At 41.6% G+C, this 19,727-nt stretch overlaps 1 protein-coding gene across 1 annotated transcript in view; it reads left to right on the plus strand.

The window, feature by feature from the left end:
* The window catches only part of MCF2L2 (MCF.2 cell line derived transforming sequence-like 2), a 236,007-nt gene that overhangs the window by 185,605 nt on the left and 30,675 nt on the right, over window positions 1-19,727 (plus strand). Inside the window, exons 21-26 of the mRNA XM_044921376.1 lie at window positions 101-193; window positions 4,365-4,436; window positions 6,507-6,632; window positions 16,897-17,112; window positions 18,044-18,136; window positions 18,309-18,387. Of these exons, the coding sequence (XP_044777311.1) occupies window positions 101-193; window positions 4,365-4,436; window positions 6,507-6,632; window positions 16,897-17,112; window positions 18,044-18,136; window positions 18,309-18,387 (679 nt within the window). The remainder of the gene's footprint in view (window positions 1-100; window positions 194-4,364; window positions 4,437-6,506; window positions 6,633-16,896; window positions 17,113-18,043; window positions 18,137-18,308; window positions 18,388-19,727) is intronic.

Consider the following 19,727-nt stretch of genomic DNA (forward strand, 5'->3'; position numbering starts at 1 on the left):
CCAAAAGCCTCTTTCATTTCTTGTATTCAAGTGCTGCCTCTTTGTTCTCTCCGTGTGTTGTTGCTTTTGTTTTACATTTGTTTCTGTCTGGCTTTTAAAGGTATGCCAGCGCCAACTGGATCACAATCTCCCTCTTTTTAAGTATCTCCGAGGACCAAGCCAGAGACTTATAAAATACCAGATGCTGTTGAAGGTAAAGTCGATGAGACAGTGCTTTCCTGTGCTGGGAAAACATGCGTGTGCTATGATGCTCTTTTCCTTAGGCATGCAGAGCTGTGACTTCGTCTCTTCAAAGGAGAAGATATGGATATGTCTCTCCTTTAGGTTTTTTCTGTCCTCCAAGTCCAAAGCAGCGTACCTCAGTGAGGAGAAGGACCAAAGAATCAGAGAGTTGAAAGGGACCTGGAAGCCTGGCTGGTCCAACATGCGGCCTAGGGCATGAATCTCTCAGGAGGTTGGTTTGGGGCAGGAGAGGTCCTGGGGAGCAAAGGGAGAAAGGGGAACGCCACCACATTGCTGGCAACTGAGAGGGCGGGGAGGCAGCCAGAGCCTGTCCTCTCATATAAGGTATCTACAGGTAAGATATCATCTGCTCCATCTGCTTCAGAAAAGAGGTGTGATGTTCCCCAAAGTCACAATTTTCTGTGCATTAAAACAATGGAAGGGAGAAGGCAAAACTGGAGTCTTTTCTCCTTTACAACATCTACCTCCATCCCTCGATTAAGGATCTTTCTCAAGAGCAGCATCATAGAGGGAATTTTGCTCTGCTGAACCCCTCGGTGGTCCGTGCTCTGTCTGCCGACAGCACACCTGCAGGAGAGCACTCCCAGACACCCCAAACAGGAGACAAGGCTCTATCAGGCTGCCTCCCCGCCTATGAGCTGAGGGAAAGGTTTGGGTCCCTTCTCCAACTTGTGTTTTGAGTTAACCTTTATAAGCAGCTCTTGCCCAGTGGCTACTATCTCTCAAAACAACAACAACAACAACAACAAAAATGAAAAACAAAAAACACAAGCCTGCTGTTTACTGGGGACCTTCCCATATGTATTTCTTATTTAATCCCCACAATCAGACGCACCAGAAAGACTCTGGAGTGTGAAGAAACTGAGGCTCGGGGAGCTTATGCTCATTGCCTAACATTCTGCCCTCAGAAAAAGCTGCCCCTTTCCGCTTTGCCTCAGCAGTCCCAGCCTCAGCCGGACCGGCCGTGCCATCAGCACATGCGGCATTCCTGGACGTTTTAGGCCTTGGTGTTCTCACGTGTCGGCTGGGGATACTAGAACCTCCTCCAGAGGATTGCTGTGAGGAGCCAGTGGGTAATGCCTGTAGAGAACTCGCTCAGGGCTGACCCCCAGGAAGCTTCCGTTGTTTTATCCATAGAGATGCCACAGCAGTGTGGGAACGGGGATGAGCCCCCACTGCTTCCCTCCACCAGGGGCATCTGTGAGTGTGTTTCCATACAGTGCTCACGTAGACCCTCTCACTCCTCTGACCAACCCACCTTTACTGTCATCCGAGCTGGACGAGTCCTACCCAGTGAGCAAGGAGCAGGACGAGTGGGGGTCTTCACCACCTCGGTCTGGGTCCGTCGGGTACTGAAATGCCCGAGTTTTCCCACAGAAGCGATGTTGCCGCAAGAGCAAAGTTCTGTAGCATACACAGAGGGCTATAGGGCGCAGTGATTAGAAACCCAGCCCGAGGAGTTAGCCATCCGGGGTGTGGATCCAGCTCAGCCACTTCCAGACTGCATGAACTCAGGCAAATTACTTAACCTCTCTCTGCCCCAGGTGCCTCAGCTGTGAAGTGAAGGTAGTACTAGTCCTTTCCTGGTATGCTTTTTGGGAGCATAAACGAGGTAACACATGTTAAAAGTAATTAGAGAATTTTGTTAGTTTCATGTCACTCAGGAAACGAGACAGAATCACTATAAAATATTCCTCGGGGATCTGTGTGAAACAATGAGAGGCTATTCAGGGCAAACCAGTTTTTCCCATAGCTAAGCTTGCTGCATGCTGGAAAAACAAGTCCAAACCACTGGCACGCCTGTGAAGAAAGGAAGAACTTTGTAGTGTTCTCCACCCTGAGGGACAGAGCTCATTCTGCAGGGCCTACCATCAGCTTCTTTGGGAGCATGGGTGTCTGACTGATGGCCTCATGGCTTAGAAAGGATCGTGGAATCCTGGTGTGAGAAGGCTTTTTCTGAGTACAAAAGAAAGGGAAGGGAATGATAGATTATGCCATTAAAAACAGACACATGAAAAATTGGGTGAAATATAATATTAGCAAGATACGGGACAGATCTTAATAATGAGCTCATAGAAGTTAATAATTTTGAAAAACAAAACAAAAAGAAATGATACCTATGAAATGCTTCGTATCTTTTCTGAGATATTATGAAAATTAACAGTTGTGACAGAGTTTTTTGAATACATAATGTACATAATGTCTAATGAGTCATGGCAAGCTGATTAAACAATGTATTATTTATTAGCATATATTAGAAATAGATGCATTTAGGGACAACATGAATTCACTTTTATTGAGGTCATGATTTATGTCAGAGGCTAAGTGATGTATGGAAACTATCAAATTTATTTATTTTTTTAAGATTTTATTTATTTATTAGAGAGAGAGAGCCAAGCAGGGGGAGGGGCAGAGGGAGAAGCAGACTCCCCGCTGAGCAGGGAGCCCGATGAGGGGCTCGATCCCAGGACCCTGGGGTCATGACCTGAGCTGAAGGCAGACACTTAACATGACCTGAGCCGAAGGCACCCAAAACTATCAAATTTAATGTAGAGAATTTTTCTTACCTGGATTTTAAGATGTGATTTGGAAAATGGTGCATTATTTGTTTATAATAAATTTTGCTTATTATAGGAAGGATGTTCTAGAATAGGTGGTTATGCTGATTTCCTGTGTAATGCGACTCATGTCATAGGAGTGATATTCATTTTTCTTCCTTTAAAAAAATGAAAGACTACTATTAGAAAAAAGAATTAATAGGGAGAGGTTGGTAAAAGGATATAAGCTTTCAGTTTACAAGATGAATAAGGTGTGAGGATCTGATGTAAAACATGGTGACTGTCGATAACAGTGTATAATATAATTGAAATTTTCTAAGACTGGGACTTAAATGTTCTTGACAAAAAAAAAAAAGATAAATATGTGAAGTAATGATGTGTTAATTAACTAGATGGAAGAAATCCTTTTACAATATATACATATATCAAATCATCACCATATACATTTTGAATACCTAACAATTTTATATGCCAATTATACCTCAAAGTTGAAATAAAAAAGAAAATAATTAAAAAATAAATGGAGGACATAGGCAGTTTACAAAAGAATAAATGTTAATAGCAAACATTTTTGTTTTGAAAGTTCTACCTCACCAGTTATTTGAGAAATTCAAATTAAAACAACAGTGAGGTAGGATTTCTCTGTTGATTGAATTGGCAAAACTTTTTGATTAAATGTTAATACTCCATGTAGGGTGGGGGCTGGTGAAATAAACTTTCATATATGACTGGTGGGAACACAGTCCTTCTGTAAAGAACTTGGAAGTATGCATCAGAATTTTTAACATTGGGGCGCCTGTGTGGCTCAGTTGGTTAAGCATCCAACTCTCGATTTCAGCTCAGGTCATGATCTTAGGGTCTTGAGATCAAGCCCCACATTGGGCTCCACGCTCAGCACAGAGTCTACTTGTCCCTCTCCCTCTGCTTCCCGCCCCCCACAAATAAATAAAATCTTAAAAAAAAAAAAAAAGAACTTTTAACATTGACAATTTCACTTCTAGGAACTTATCCTTAGGAAAAAAGCACAAAGATCATTATTATTATTGTAAAAAATTATTGAACCTAAATGTTTAAAAGTAGGGGGGATTAATGAATTATGATTTATCTACAGGATGCAACACTGCTACAATTAAAAAACTTGTTTTAAAACATAATGTCATGGGGCGCCTGGGTGGCTCAGTCGTTAAGCGTCTGCCTTCGGCTCAGGTCATGATCCCAGGGTCCTAGGATCGAGTCCCCCATCGGGCTGCCTGCTCAGCAGGAAGCCCGCTTCTCCCTCTCCCACTCCCCCTGCTTGTGTTCCTGCTCTTGCTATCTCTCTGTCAAATAAATAAATAAAATCTTTAAAAAATAAATAAATAAAAAAAATAAAACATAATGTCATGGAAAAATGTTCATGATACATTGTTGAGTGAGAAAAAACAGGCTACAAAACAGTGTGTCCAATATAATTCTGTGTGGAAAGTACAACCTCTGTTAATTTAGCATTGGCTGGAGATAGCACAGTAGATTTTGTTGGCATTCTACTTTTTGATTTCCAATAAGACTTCTGGGTTAATGCAGGGTCTGCTGGATTTTGAGTCTCCTGAGGAATTGGGGATAGACTCCGCTGACCAAGAAGGAGCCTTGGCTAAGGTACTGTATATAAATATTGTTTTATATAACTAACTATTAAGGGTGTTTGTCTATGGGTGGGCAGATTTATAGCAATTTTGTTTTTCTTGTTTATGATCTTTATTATTTAAATTTTCTAAAATAGCATGTATCTTATAATTTGTAGTCACAGAAAAAACAAAAAAATTAAAGGCAATTTCAAAGTGAGGTTTTGTAACAGGAAAACTAGTAATATATTTATTTTCCTCCACATAAAAATGTTTTAACAGGAATACAAAATTAAGTGAATGTGTAAAATGCTTACATAAAAGACTGGAAGTAAATATGATAAAATCTCTGCTGTGGTTTTCCTGCAGGGTAGGATTATGTATGATTTATATTTACTTGTTTGTGCTTCGTAGTATATCTGATTTGTATACATTATGCCCTGTTCACCTCTAAGTGTGTTTGTGGGTGTGAATTCTAAGACAGCCAAGGTTCCCTCGGAAGAAATGGTGACCATACCGTACTGGGAAGAAATCTGTGACTTAGGAGTGGGGTTTCTTTTAAATTTTCTATAGAATATTCTAATTTTAACAAGAAAAACATGAGGAGCAGTCCTTCTCTGCTCAGTATATATGGTAGGGACTCCTTGAAATTAAGAGAAGCTCAAGACACAGGTAATATAGCCTGGAGCAAGGGGAGCTAGGCTGAGTTAGTTTAATAATGTTTGTAAGGATGTTTCTGAGCCCTGCATTACACAATGTAAAAGTAGCTACCTGCTATGTTTATGGGAGGAGGGTTAGTGGGAAGGAGAGAGAATTGGAACAGTTGAGTCTCTAAAAGGAAGTTGCGTTTTAAGCGTTGGGTAAAGAGGAAGACCCCTGGTGTAAGAATGTAATCCTTTATTGATATATTACAAAAAACTCAGGTGAGAGTCTGTCGTCTTCTCCCAGCGCCTGGAGCATGTTTATATGAGTGAGAGGGTAAGAATCCATGGCAGATTGTTGAGTGGAAGCAGCGTGTTCCCTCCCATTCATCGGCCCTGTCACTCGTATCTCTGATCGAAAGAAGCTAATCCTCAGTGCTTAGGCAGAGATCAGGAGAACACACAAACCTTTGCTTATATCACACGTAGAGGACAAAAAGAGATGGGACTATACAGGGAGGGGGGGGGGCGGCAAAGAGCTGTCTGTTTTTTGTTATAGAAATTGATATGTTAAAAAGAAAAAAAAAGGAAGAAACCAAAAATTTTTTGTTGGTATTTACCATAGAACAGATAAATATGCCACGTAGGTAGCAGGGGAATAAAATACTGGAACTGTAAGCAAAAGACTTGCACACTGAAACAATCATCCCTATTATGTCCTAAGTATCTCAGTAGTAATAGTTGGAACATTGGTCTCTTGAATTAGCAGTTATAGTATTTGCCCTCAATGCTGAGTCTTCCTGTCTGGGAGGTGCTTATCTCTTTGGTGTCTTTAATGGTGATAGAATGTGAGAAAGACTGGGGAAGGAGAAGAGGGAGGAAGGGCAGAGCTGGGGCGGGGTGTGGGGATTCGAGGTGGCAAATTCAATAGGCATTTACATGTAAATCATGAGTAAACCTCCACATGGAAGCTCATTCTCTGCTTCTATAGATTACAAATATCCTCCCTGCGATGGTTTTAAGTATAATTTTACCCATAAGAATAGGACTTTCACATTACATTCAGGAATATGATACTCAGATATTACTTTTCAGTAGGCTCCTGGGCTAGGGGTGTAAAAAGGAAGAGCAGTCTATTTAAAGGGTCTGGGTTTTCCATGCTTTAATAAGGTCAGTATGTTTCTTATGCAGCATGATGTCCATGATTTTATGAACTCCATTCTTCATGAGTGCCATGTACAGAAGGTGTGGTCGATGATTTTGCTAGTGTGTATATCATATATGTAAACCAGCAAGTATCTTTAGCCACCATTCTTTGGGAGCAGGGCAAGAGATCCATGTATCCACCTTCTCCGTCTCTGTGCTGGCTGGATCCATGGCTCCTTATTTCTGTCCTGTTTCCCTGGTTCACTTGGTTAGATGGTTTACCTTTTGATTTCCAACAAGGCATTTGGTTTCCGCAGAATGGGCCAAAGAGGACCAAGGATTCCGCATTCTCAGCTGAACTACAGCAAGCTTTGGCCATGATGGAGGATTTGATCAAGTCCTGTGAGTTGGCTGTGGACCTGGCAGCAGTCACTGGATGTCCGGTACGGGCTGTAGCAAGTGTGGGAACAGTTTAGCAAAGGGCAGGCATAATATTACAAAGGTAGGAGATGCTGTGGCAAAGGTAGAGAGGTGACCCATGGTGAAGGAATCTGACTCTGAGGAAAGTAGCCTAAATTGTGCAGCAAATCTGTGCTGTGGGAATCCAGGCAGCCTCTCAGCATTTTCAGGAGTCTTGGGTTTGATTCCTTGGGGTCCTGAATGTTGAGACTGACCCACACTCTGGAACGACCAGGAACTCAGAGGCCAGAACATAGATGGGCAGAGGAAGGTGCTGAAGGAGTAATTTATTCTCTGACTCATGGCACTATTAAAAGATTGAAAGATTTTCCTTCTTGCCTCAGATTTTCTCTGTGCAAAGTCCTTTGAAAATGGGTCCTAAGTGAAAGTCTAACTCCATTTTTATGTCACAGATCTCAGAAGAGGACCAACAAGAATATATCGTATATGCTGTAATCCAAATGGTTGAAGAAAAATACCAGAAGAGGCAGTGCTAGGGAGTTTAGCCCTCTCAACACGGGCATGAGGGTAAACTCTGAGCGGGTCAGTCCCAGGAATTCTAGGCAGGCCACCCTCTGGAACCAGATGAGCTCCTTGGGACTGGAACATCATTACTATTCAGCTGGGTTTCACTGGGGGGGTGCTCTAGATCTTGACTCAGGTGGATTAGTTTTTCATCTTTGTCATAACAAATTACCACAACCTTAGTGGCTTAGAGCAGCACAAATGTATTATATTATAGTTCCACTGGTCAGAAATATAACACAGTCTCACTAGGCTAAAATCAAGGTGTCTGCTTTCCTTTTTTTTTAAAGATTTTATTTATTCATTTGACAGAGAGCGAGAGCAGGAACACAGCAGGGGGAGTGGGAGAGGGAGAAGCAGGCTTCCTGCTGAGCAGGGAGCCCGATGCGGGGCTTGATCCCAGGACCCTGGGATCATGACCTGAGCCGAAGGCAGACGCTTAACGACTGAGCCACCCAGGCACCCTGTCTGCTTTCCTTTTGGGAGGCTCTGGGAGAGAATCTGTTTCCTTGCCTTGTCCAGCTTACCAAGGCACCACACATCCCCTGGCTCATGGTTTCTCCTTCCATTGTCAAAGTTCTTCTTGACTCACATCATCCTGACCTTCTCTTCTGCTTCTCTTCCACTTTTGAGGACTCTGTGATTACATTGGACTCACCCATTCATCCATCTATCTCGAAGTCGGCCTATCTCGAAGTCAGCTGATGAACAATCCTAATTCCATCTGCAACCTTAATTCCCATTTGTCATGTAACCTGACATATTCTCAGATTCCAGGGGTTAGGATGCGGACCTCTTTGGAAGGCTATTCTGTCTACCACACAGGGATGAAGCATTTTGAGGATTACACTTCAGACAGACACTTTTCCTTCTCTCTTTTTCCTTTTCCTTTTTACCTGGCTTTAACATACTGTTCATTGAGGTCTGGGCAAAAGAAATGACTCTTTTCTTTCCTGGCCCTAAGTCAAGCCATGCAAATTAATTGGGGCAAAAAACCCCCATGATCTTTTTATTTCCCTCCCTCCTGGTATTTCTCTGGCCAGCATCTCAGAAGCAGCCCCACTGGGCCCACAGTGATCCAGGTAGTGATGCTGTTACAGTCCCCTGGGACTCAAGAGTGCTCTCTGTGTACTACTGATGAATGATTCAGGAGGGTATTCATGAACCACAAGGTATGCGTGAGAGGGGATCATTTTCTTGGTAATAATTTTTTCCTTCTTCATTTAAGGAAACTCAAGGGAGCCATTTATTTAATCATTTTGGGACATCTTTCTGCTCTTTTTATGTCTGAACACATGTCAGCGACCCCTATTAGATATACACTTCCCTGAATCAAATGAATGTCCCGGAAACCATTCACAGAGCAGGAAACTCCCAGTTATTATTCTGAGTGTAAGTATCAGAGGGGGAGGAAGTTACGAGAAAATAATTAGTAAAATGTGAGTAAATAGCAATCTACTCTAATTTCATTCCAAGCCAGCTTGCATGCAAATAAGATGAACCAGCTTATAGAATTGTAGAGATTCTTTACATCAAATGCAAAGAACTTTTTTCTCCCATATGTCCTCAGAATTGCACCTTTGACATAAACTCTGTTGTTGTTTTTTCACTAAGATTTTAACTTGCTTTACATCTAGTACATTAGCTACTTTACCCTGACAGTTTTGTATAATCCTATTGAATTAAGGAAGAGCAGGCAGTGAAATTTTCCCTTTCTGATTCATGAGTAGATCCACAGAAAGAAGAGTTAACTCACCCAAGACCACACTGTGCATCAGCTTGGACCACTTCTTGGATCTCTTCACTCCCTATCCAGAGTGCCACTCATTCTCTCAATGCATTCTTCGTCTGATTTTGTTTAGAGTCTACTAACAGCTCAGCTACTCCTAACTCACATGTAATGATTCTAAGATTCTTTGACTCAGCTTTGTAGAACCTTACCACAAGGTGCTGAAAATCACATGCTGAGTGGGTGGATGAACCCAGAACTTAACTGTTAGTTTCTCTACTTGACATCCAATATTGACCTGGTTTTGAAAAGGAAAGACATTGAACCTGAGTGGGTGAATGCATAATTAAAACAACTAGAAAAAAAATTCCCTCCTGATATTTACATTTTAGTCCTGTTGTGTACACTCAGTTCTCGATTTAATTCAATCACAGGAATTTTAAAGTTTTTTTGTTTTAAGAAAGTTTGTTTTGTGGAACACTGAGATGTCATTTACTTCCTTCCATTGGCAAAAAAAAAAAAAAAAAAGTTTCCCCTCTATTCAATCTAACCCATAAAATAGAGATATGTAGGGGCGCCTGGGTGGCTCAGTCAGTTAAGCATCTGCCTTCGGCTCAGGTCATGATCCCAGGGTCCTGGGATCGAGCCCCACATCAGGCTCCCTGCTCACCGGGAAGCCTGCTTCTCCCGCTCCCACTCCCCCTGTTCGTGTTCCCCCAGCTGTGTCTCTCTGTCAAATGAATAAAAAAATCTTTAAAAAAAAAAAAAAGAAATATATGTAGGATCCTTTTAAATTCTGGCTGGTCAGGAACAAGTTCTGAAGTTGAATAATAAAGGTTGAATGAAACATTTTTATTTTCTGGAACAAATTTATGTCATTCAATAAAGGAAGTATTTTTATTGCAAGTTTTGTGGGCTAAGGCCAGGTTTTTTATTTCTGATTCGGTCTCCACTTCCCTGGGCAGAATGTTGGCTGCAGAGATAAAGCCGAGTAAATAATCTTAACGACTCCGTGGGATTGCCCACACATCTTCCCATGCTCAAGACACCTATGTCAAGAGTGGTTGTGAGGAGTAAATGAGGATTAAGTCATAATAAAAGCACCTTGCATCGTGCCTGGCACCTGGGAGATGCTGAATAAAGGGCCCTCAGAGCTGACTCATTTGGATACTTGATCAGTTTGGAAAGGAGGGAACCCTTTTGCTTCTAGTGATTATAATTACGGGTTCCTCTGTCATACAGTTTCTGCTTTTCGTTTCTGGACTGGCTTTGTGCTGATTCCTTTATCCAGATGTTCCCTCCTTCTTTGTGCAAGAAGTATATAGCTCGGCCACATTGCTGTCACTGCCAGGAATGAAAAGCTGGGCACCCAAAAGTGGTCTCTTTCTGGAAGCCAGCTTCACCAGACACTCTCTCAGCCAGATCCTTCATTTGGCTGATGTAGTCACATTTGAAATTCTTAAACTAGAGCTCTTACCTACAAAATTCTACACACAAAAAGTGGTAACATTTACTAGTTTATTTTGCCATTATTTCCCATATGGAAGAGGCCATCTGACTTTTCACTTGCTTTTTTGTTTGGGGTAGCCAATACCAAACGGTGTTGTATCTCTGAGTTCATATCCATTAGATTCAACACACACAAGTGATGGCCATCACTAGTGGAAAAACTGGTTGCAGATATATTCATTTCCTAGAGCTGCCATAACAAAGCTCCACAGTTCTGGAGGCTAGAAGTCCAAAATCAAGGTGTTATCAGGCCTTTGCATCCTCTGAAGGCTCCAGGAAAGTATCCTTCCTTGTTTCTCTCCTGGCTTCTAGTCATTGCCCACAGTGCTTGGCGTTCCTTGGCTTACAGCTACATGACTCCAACTTCTGCCTGTCTTCATGACTGGCTTCTCTATGTATGTGTCTGTGTCTCTGTTTTCTCTTCTCATGAGGACACCAGTCATGGATTTGGACCCACCCTAATCCAGTAGGACTTCATTTTAGCTCATTACATCTGCAAAGACCTTATTTCCAGATAAGATCACATTCTGAGGTCCCAGGTGGACATGAGTTTTTTGTGAGACACTGTTCAACGTAGTACTGGGGCATTACTGAATTAGTTTCCTCACGGTGCTGAGCATTTAGACTCATGTCCTCCCAGGCACTCATGCCAGTAAATGAATAAATACTACGTGTCTAGGGGACATATATCTGCAAGAGTCATGCACATGGTCTCTGGCCTTGGGACCAAGTGCAGTCTGATTGGAAAGAAAGGATACATATGGTTGAAAAGATGACCAAATGTGTCTTTGGTCTTGCTCAGGGGAACTCCCCCTGCCCTTTCCCTTGGGAGGTGGGGTTGCCTCCATGCAGGCATGCATCCTGGCTGGTGGTAATATGCATGCACCTGCCCTGCATCAGCACTGCATGGGGCACACACCCTCAGCCACTGCAAGGTGGGCCTTCAGTATTGAGATGTCCAATCCCGTCACATGCAACCCTTCTGTTGCAGCTGGGCTCAAAAGACCCAGCAATTCCCTCCAGTGACCTTCAGAAATGATGGGCTTACTGGAATAGGTGACCACAGAGCCTTGGGAAGAGCCAGCACAATGACAAAGCCAGGCTCACGGAGGTGGGAATGGGACAATTCCAGGACCCATAGGAGTTCTGGGGCCTTGGCTTGGGAGAGAGTGGGGGTTCTTACCTGTGTGTTCTGCCTGTATGTGCCAGGTACATCCACACACCTGCTGTCTTCTCTTACCACCTGCTGTCTGGTTCTTTCCCTCCATCGGCGTCTTTCCCTCTTCCTCATAGTTTCTGCTTTTCTGGTGACTCACTTTCTTTATTGCTTGGCTACCTTATTGTTTATTCCACGTCCTACCCTCTTATAAAGCATCTCACAGCTACAACTCCTGCTGCCTACAGCCTCAGTTCAGACAGGGATCAGATTGGCCTCTGTGGTGAGGGACTGGCCCCTCTCTGGATTCGTAACCATTGGTCAGTTGCCTACTGAGGTGCAAACAGCTATGGCTGCTGGAGGGATGAGGAGGAGAGAGCCGAGGGGATAAAGGCAACATCACTTCCTAAGGTTGCCTCTTCAGCAGGGCTATAGACAGGGCAGTTTCCTCTGCAGCCCATGGCCTCGGCAGACACCTTAACTAACCTCACCCAGCCCTCTACGGGTCATTAGAGAGTGCACACTGGGATTTGTTCCCCACCCCCCCATCATTCTGGCTTCTTTTATTTATTTATTTTTATTTTTTTCTTTTAAAATTTTTAAAAGTTTTTATTTATTTTTATTTTTAGACAACCTTTATTAATAAAATGTAATGATATGCCTATGTTTTATGTCTCCACTAATTTTATTTTTAATTCTGTTTATTTATTTAGGCAGTCCCCTATTTTTTCAATTTAAATTCAATTAATTATCATATAATGTATTTTTAGTTTCAGAGGTAGAGTTCAGTGATTCATCAGTCTTATATAACACCCAGTGCTCATTACATCACATGCCCTCCTAAATGTCCATCACCCAGTTACTACATCCCCCCACACTCCTCCCCTCCAGCAATCCTCAGTTTGTTTCCTATGGTTAAGAGTCTTTTGTGGTTTGTTTCCCTCTCTGCTTTCATCTTGTTTTCTTTTTCCCTCCCTTCCCCTATGATCCTCTGTTTTGTTTCTTAACTTCCACATATGAGTGAGATCATATGATAACTGTCTTTCTCTGATTGACTTATTTCGCTTAGCATAATACTGTCTAGTTCCAACCACGTTGTTGCAAATGGCAAGATTTCTTTTTTTTTTTTGATGGATGAGTAATATTCCATTGTATATATATATATACCACATCTTCTTTATCCATTCATCTGTCGATGGACATCTGGGCTTTTTCCATAGTTTGGCTATTGTGGACATTGCTACTATAAACATTGGGGTGCAGGTGCCCTTCGGGTCACTACATTTATATCTTTGGGGTAAATACCCACCCCACAGCTGGCTGGTCTCAAACCTCCTCCTTCCCCACGGATGTTTAAGAAACAGGAATCAAAAGATAGAGGAGGGAGAGACTCACCTCCAAGGGTAGGTGGGGAGGAGTGAATGGGCCAAGGATAAAGCCAGAAATGAGCTGAAGAATTCCAGAAATGACAAGTCAGAGGAACTTCTAGGCTGTGATTGGAACAGTAAGACCAGGAAGAGCATTGACTCTTTTTTTTTAAAAAATTTTTATTAACATATAATGTATTATTTGTTTCAGGGGTACAGGTATGTGATTCATCAGTCTTACACAATTCACAGCACTCACCATAGTACTCACCCTCCCCAATGTCCATCACCCAGCCGCCCCATCCCTCCCCGCCCCCTCCATTCCAGCAACCCTCAGTTTGTTTCCTGAGATTAAGAGTCTCTTATGGTTTGTCTCCCTCTCTGGTTTCATCTTGTTTCATTTTTCCCTCCCTTCCCCTATGATCCTCTGTCTTGTTTCTCAAATTCCTCATATCAGTGAGATCATATGATACCTGTCTTTCTCTGATTGACTTATTTTGCATAATACCCTCTAGTTCCATCCACGTCGTTGCAAATGGCAAGATTTCGGGTTTTTTTTATAGCTGCATAATATTCCATTATATATATATATCACATCTTCTTTATCCATTCATCTGTTGATGAACTTCTTGGCTCTTTCAATAGTTTGGCTATTGTGGACATTCCTGCTATAAACATTGGAGTGCATATGCCCCTTTGGGTCCCTACATTTGTATCTTTGGGGTAAATACCCAGTTGTGCAATTGCTGGGTCATAGGGTAGCTCTATTTTCAACTTTCTGAGGAACCTCCATACTGTTTTCCAGAGTGGCTGCACCAGCTTGCATTCCCACCAACAGTGTAGGAGGGTTCCCCTTTGTCCGCATCCTCGCCAACATCTGTCTTTTCCTGACTTGTTAATTTTAGCCATTCTGACTGGTGTGAGGTGGTATCTCATTGAGGTTTTGATTTGTAGTTCCCTGATGAGAAGTGACGTTGAACATTTTTTCATGTGTCTGTAGGCCATTTGTATGTCTTCTTTGGAGAAATGTTTGTTCGTGTCTTCTGCCTGTTTCTTGACTGGATTCTTTGTTCTTTGGGTGTGGAGCTTGATAAGTTCTTTATAGATTTTGGATACTAGCCCTTTAACTGATGTGTCATTTGCAAATATCTTCTCCCATTCTGTAGGTTGTCTTTTGGTTTTGTCGACTGTTTCCTTTGCTGTGCAAAAGTTTTTTAACTTGATGGAGTCCCAATAGTTTATTTTTGCCTTTTTTCCCTTGCCTTTGGAGATGTATCTTGCAAGAAGTCACAGAGGTTGCTGCCTGTGTTCTCCTCAAGGATTTTGATGGATTACTGTCTCACATTTAGGTCTTTCATCCATTTTGAGTCTATTTTTTGTATGGTGTAAGGAAATGGTCCAGTTTCGTTCTTCTGCAAGTGGCTGTCCAATTTTCCCAGCACCATTTGTTGAAGAGTCTGTCTTTTTCCCATTGGATATTCTTTCCTGCCTTGTCGAAGATTAGTTGACCACAGAGGTGAAGGTCCATTTCTGGGTTCTCTATTCTGGCTTCTTTTAGAATTGCTTTTAACAACTGTGCTTTGAAGTAATGCCTCCACATTCACCAAATGTGTTGTCAGGAACAGCTTTACCTAAAATCCATTTGTTTAGCTATTCTGGGATGTGGCTGAGGACAGGCTCAGTATTTGACTCAGTGGCTCTTTATGAGGACCAGGACCCATGGGAGAAATTTATCTCATGTCCTATTAATAGGAATTGCTGTACATTTTCTGAACAACTGGTTTAGGTGTGTCTTTGAACATAATGTATCATACGACTCCCTGTGTTTCCCTCTGTAGGGCCCACTAGAAGGTCCTAGCCTAGTCTACAGTAGGTTTACATAGCTTTATTATAGGGGTTTTATGTGCAACCTCTTCATCTTATTTTTTTTTATCTTTTTTCACCCTAAGTACATTGGTTATTTTCTGTCTGCCTATAATGTATATATTTTTATAAGAGAGATCAAATTTTTGAAATGAGGTGGAGTATAAGTACATTTTAAAATAAAAACTATGGGGTGCCTGGGTGGCTCAGTTGGTTAAGCGACTGCCTTCGGCTCAGGTCATGATCCTGGAGTCCCGGGATCGAGTCCCGCATCGGGCTCCCTGCTCGGCGGGGAGTCTGCTTCTCCCTCTGACCCTCCTCCCTCTCATGCGCTCTGTCTCTCATTCTCTCTCTCTCAAATAAATAAATAAATAAATAAATAAATCTTAAAAAAAAAAAATTAAAAACTATGCAGTCGGTGAAGCTTCAGACTCGGTTTTGGCTCAGGTCATGATCTAAGGGTCATGGGATCAAGCCCCGCATCGTGCTCTGTGCTCAGAGCAGAGTCTGCTTGAAATTCTCTCTCCCTCTGTCCCTCCCACTCATTCTCTCTCTCTCTCTCTCAAATAAATAAATCTTTTAAAAAATAAAATAGAAACTATTGGTTGTAGTTTATGTGGCAAACATTAAGCACCAACTTTTGCCAGTCACCTTGACGAAAACAAATTTCCTGCATTATTTATGTCTATATAGTAGAAACGGAATGGGTTTAAAAGGGAATGCAATCACTGAGAGCTGGAGTAGCTCCTGGAAGGATGTGGATAAAGTGAAGAATTTCTCAAGGGTCCTCATGAACCCATCACCCATCTGTCTCAGAGCACGGTCAAGCTGAGCCTGTGTAACTAAAGCAGGAGTATCGTGCTTTTAGGAGAGCAGTCGTTATGCTGGGGGCTCTTTATTCCTCACTGAGAGGTTCATTCACCACATTTTACACATATAAATTTTACAAAGCATAAAGAGAAAAATAGCACAGAAACTATGCCTGTACAAGCACCATAGAAATGAGTACAGTTTATGCTCTTGAAATTTTTATTTTAGAATTTCAGAAGTGCAATAAATTATTTTTAAAACAATATTCACAGTTTGTTCAATATAAGTAATAAATTATTAAAATACCCAATTATAAATAATGTACATATTTCTAGTATTAACTCAGAAATTGTAGAGATTTATTTCAGCTAGACATAACTCAGGGAAATTTCTCTGTCCTGGTCCTGTTCAAATAATTTTCTCCTTTTGGCCTTTTCCTTTTGGGAAATAAATTCTTGATTATCTGCTTCAAGTGATCTAATTTTCAAAAAATACCAGATAAAATACAACGTTCTTAGCTCATCTCACCCCACTACCCTTTGGAGAGAGCTCAGAGAAGGCAGGGTCACCCATTTGGACTTTCAACCAGACATATGCGAAAGATGGGTTTGCTGGTGGATGGATAGGCATAAAATGTGCCCTGAAGCCAAGTAGACTTTCTGAAAAATTTTGTCATTTGGGATTATCTTTGCCCTGTCCACTTACTCTGAGAAATGCGAAGTTGAATGTCATTGTTATTTTCATTACAATGTTATGAAGATTAGGTTATATGAAGCTTTTTTGCTTGCAAAACAAATCTCATGTTCTCAGGTGCTCATACCCGAACAGAAGCAGATGTTGGGATGCAGAAAGAGCTCATGGATGATTATGGAATTAGGTCCATAATGCAGCAAAAATTCTGTCTCTCCTGAACATACTTAAATGTTAATTTCTTGCCCTTCTAAAGTAGACTGTCATGTATCAAAAACCAAGAAGAGGAAATAGAATTCTGCTAGCTAAAATTAATTACAAAGACAAAAATATCAGAGTACCAATATCTTTAGTTCAAGTATTTCTAACATGCTTTGTGTTTATTACCTTGCGCAGACCTACATAACTGAATGGTGTCATGCTCAGTGAAGTTCACAAAATTATAGTTTTGATTTAGTGACAGATGAGCCTGTTTGGCACTTTTTAAATTGTCAACTTCAAATAAGCATACTTTATAATTTGAAAACAGACCCTTAAGAGTTCTTTCCCTGTCAAGTAATGTAACAGCTTCTTTTTATGTATGTCTATCTTCCCCAAAGGACGATATCAGGAAACTGGGCAAGCTGTTGATGCATGGCTCTTTCAACGTCTGGACAGTTCACAAGGATCGTTATAAAATGAAGGATTTTATCCGATTTAAGCCCAGCCAAAGGCAAATCTATCTATTTGAAAGGGGAATCGTGTTCTGTAAGATTCGAATGGAGCCCAGTGACCAGGGCCTCGCTCCTCATTACAGCTTTAAGAAATCTATGAAGGTAAGGGGTCCTGTTGCACTTGAGAAGCAGCATGGCCCTAGGGAGAGAAAAATCGTTATCCTTATTTTACAGATAAGGAAACTGAAGCCTAGAGAGGAGAGGTTAACTTGCCAAATGCCACACAACAGAACTAGACTCTGCACCCAGGCCTTTCTAACTCCAAAGTCAGCTGGTAATCAGTCACCGGACCAGGCCAGGGCCGGCATAAAGGTGCCTTTGTGCTAGGTAGAGAACAGGGACCATATGGCAGCTGTCCTGACAAACGATTTAGGAAAGTACCCTGCAGGCAGAGGGGTGAAAGATTTGGTGATTAGCACATGGGCTGGAATTCATCTCCTACTTGTCCTTCTCAGCCACACATCTTTGCATACTAGGGTTGGCAAAGACTCTGGAGGTCTAGGAACCCATGTCCACACCAAACATCATCTCTAGCCTGTGTAGGAATTATTTCATAGGTGGTGATGAGACCACCCCCACACCACCACACACATACCGCACACATGTGTGCATACATGCACACACATACACACACATCTGTGCTCTTGTGATTAAAGTTGTTAATTATTTATGGTAGCTTTTGTTATTTATGTTTCTTAATGGATACTAATTCAGTTACTATTATGTACAGATTTGTGAGATAGTTAGGTGTTAAAGGAGAGATGATCTCTTTGCTTAAAGGTTGAGGGCTCCAGCCCTACATACGGAAAGATGCAGTCTGTGTTGTCCCCTGAAAGAGAGGACAGATGACACTGTGCCACACTGTGCTTGTGCTCTATGCTCCCTGGGACCATTAACAGAGGACAACAAAACACACGGAAGGAAGATGGAAGAAGAGAGCTATCGAGGGTAGAAAGAACCAGAGTGGCTGACAGGGACAATTTTAAAATCAGAAAATGATAGTACAGCAGTTTTTCTTCTTTCTTTACAATAGTTGATGACACTTTCAATTCGCCAGCTTGGAAGGGGGAGCAGCCGAAAGTTTGAAATTGCCAACCGAAATGGACTCGAGAAATACATCCTGCAGGTAAAGCTCACGTCTTCCCCATGGGTGTCTGCTACTCTTTCCTGTGTTCCCATGACTTGGCAAGTGTTTTCTATCTCATTATTCTAGAGGTCACCCAGAGAATAAAAACCCCGCCCAGTTAATGCTCCAGGTGATCTGATACTCATAGTATCTTCTTATCCGCAACTTGCAGGCAGCTTCAAAAGAAATCAGAGATTGTTGGTTTTCAGAAATAAGTCAATTACTGCTGGAACAACAAAACAATAACAAAGGTAAGGTTACTTGCTAGCTTTAGTCTGGAGAGTCATACTGATTCCAAATTTGTGGTGGGTATGCACATTGGGGATATTGTAAAGGAAATGGTTTGCCAGGAAAATAACCGTGGGCCCCATTTTCATGGTACCTGGAAGCACCTGTGCTTGCTTTAAGTCGTGTGGGTTTTTTTTTTGTGGTTGTGTGTGGATGTGTCCCTTTCAACTGTTTTCCCCCACATACCTAAATGCCAAGATCAACTTTCTCAACCCCAAATCCCAAAGCCACCCAAGATTATGTTAATGGGGACTTAATCGGCCAATACTACTTTCAGAAGCTGTACTGCTTTTTTTAAAGCTGAGATATAATTAACATGCCATAAAATGCACTCTCTTAAAGTGTGCAATTCCATGGGTGTTAGTCTAGTCACAAGGTTGTGCAACCATCACCAGAACATTTTCATCACCCTCCCCAACAAAAAAATCCAGTACCCATTAGCAGTCATTCCCCGTCGCCTCCCTCCTCCCCTCTGCCCCTGGCAACCACTAATCTACTTTCTATCTGTATGGATTTTCTTATTCTGGACATTTTACATAAATGAAATCATATAAAATATGGCACTTTCTGTCTAGTTTCTTTCACTCAGCATAATTTTTTCAGTGTTCATCCATGTTGTGGTTTGTCTCAGTACTTCATTCCTTTCCATGGCCAAAATATAGTACATTGTATGGATATAGCATATTTGTTTATCCATTCATAAGTTGTTGGATATTTGGGTGGTTTCCATTTTGGGGGTATTGTGAATAATGCTGCTATGGGAACTTGTGTACAAGTTTTTGTGTGAACCTCTGAAAAAATATGTATGTATATAAATAATTGCTGGGCCAAATGGTAAACCTATGTTAATTTTTTGAGGAACTTCCAAGTTGTTTTCTAAAGTAGTAGCACCATTTCTTGTTCGCACTAGCAGTGTATAAGTGTTCCATTTTCTCCCCTCCCTGACACTTGTGATTGTTGTCTTCTCCTCCTCCTCCTTCTTCTTTTTTCTCTTCCTCCTCCTCCTCCTCCTCTTCTTCTTCTTCTTCTTTTTCTTCGTCTTCGTCTTCGTCTTCATCTTTCTTCCCACCCCAGTAGGTGTGAAGTGGTAACTCATTGTGGTTTTGATTTTCATTTCCCTAATGCTAGTGATATTGAGCATCTTTTCATGTGCTTATTGGCCATTTGTGTATTTCCTTTGAAGAGATGTCTATACAACTTCTTTGTTCATTTTTTAAATAGGTTATTTGCCTTCTTATGGTTGTAAAAATTATTTATATATTCTGGGTACTAGATTCATATCAAATATATGATTTACAAGTAT

This window comes from Neomonachus schauinslandi, chromosome 1 (assembly GCF_002201575.2).
Source record: "Neomonachus schauinslandi chromosome 1, ASM220157v2, whole genome shotgun sequence".
Classification (NCBI taxonomy): domain Eukaryota; kingdom Metazoa; phylum Chordata; class Mammalia; order Carnivora; family Phocidae; genus Neomonachus; species Neomonachus schauinslandi.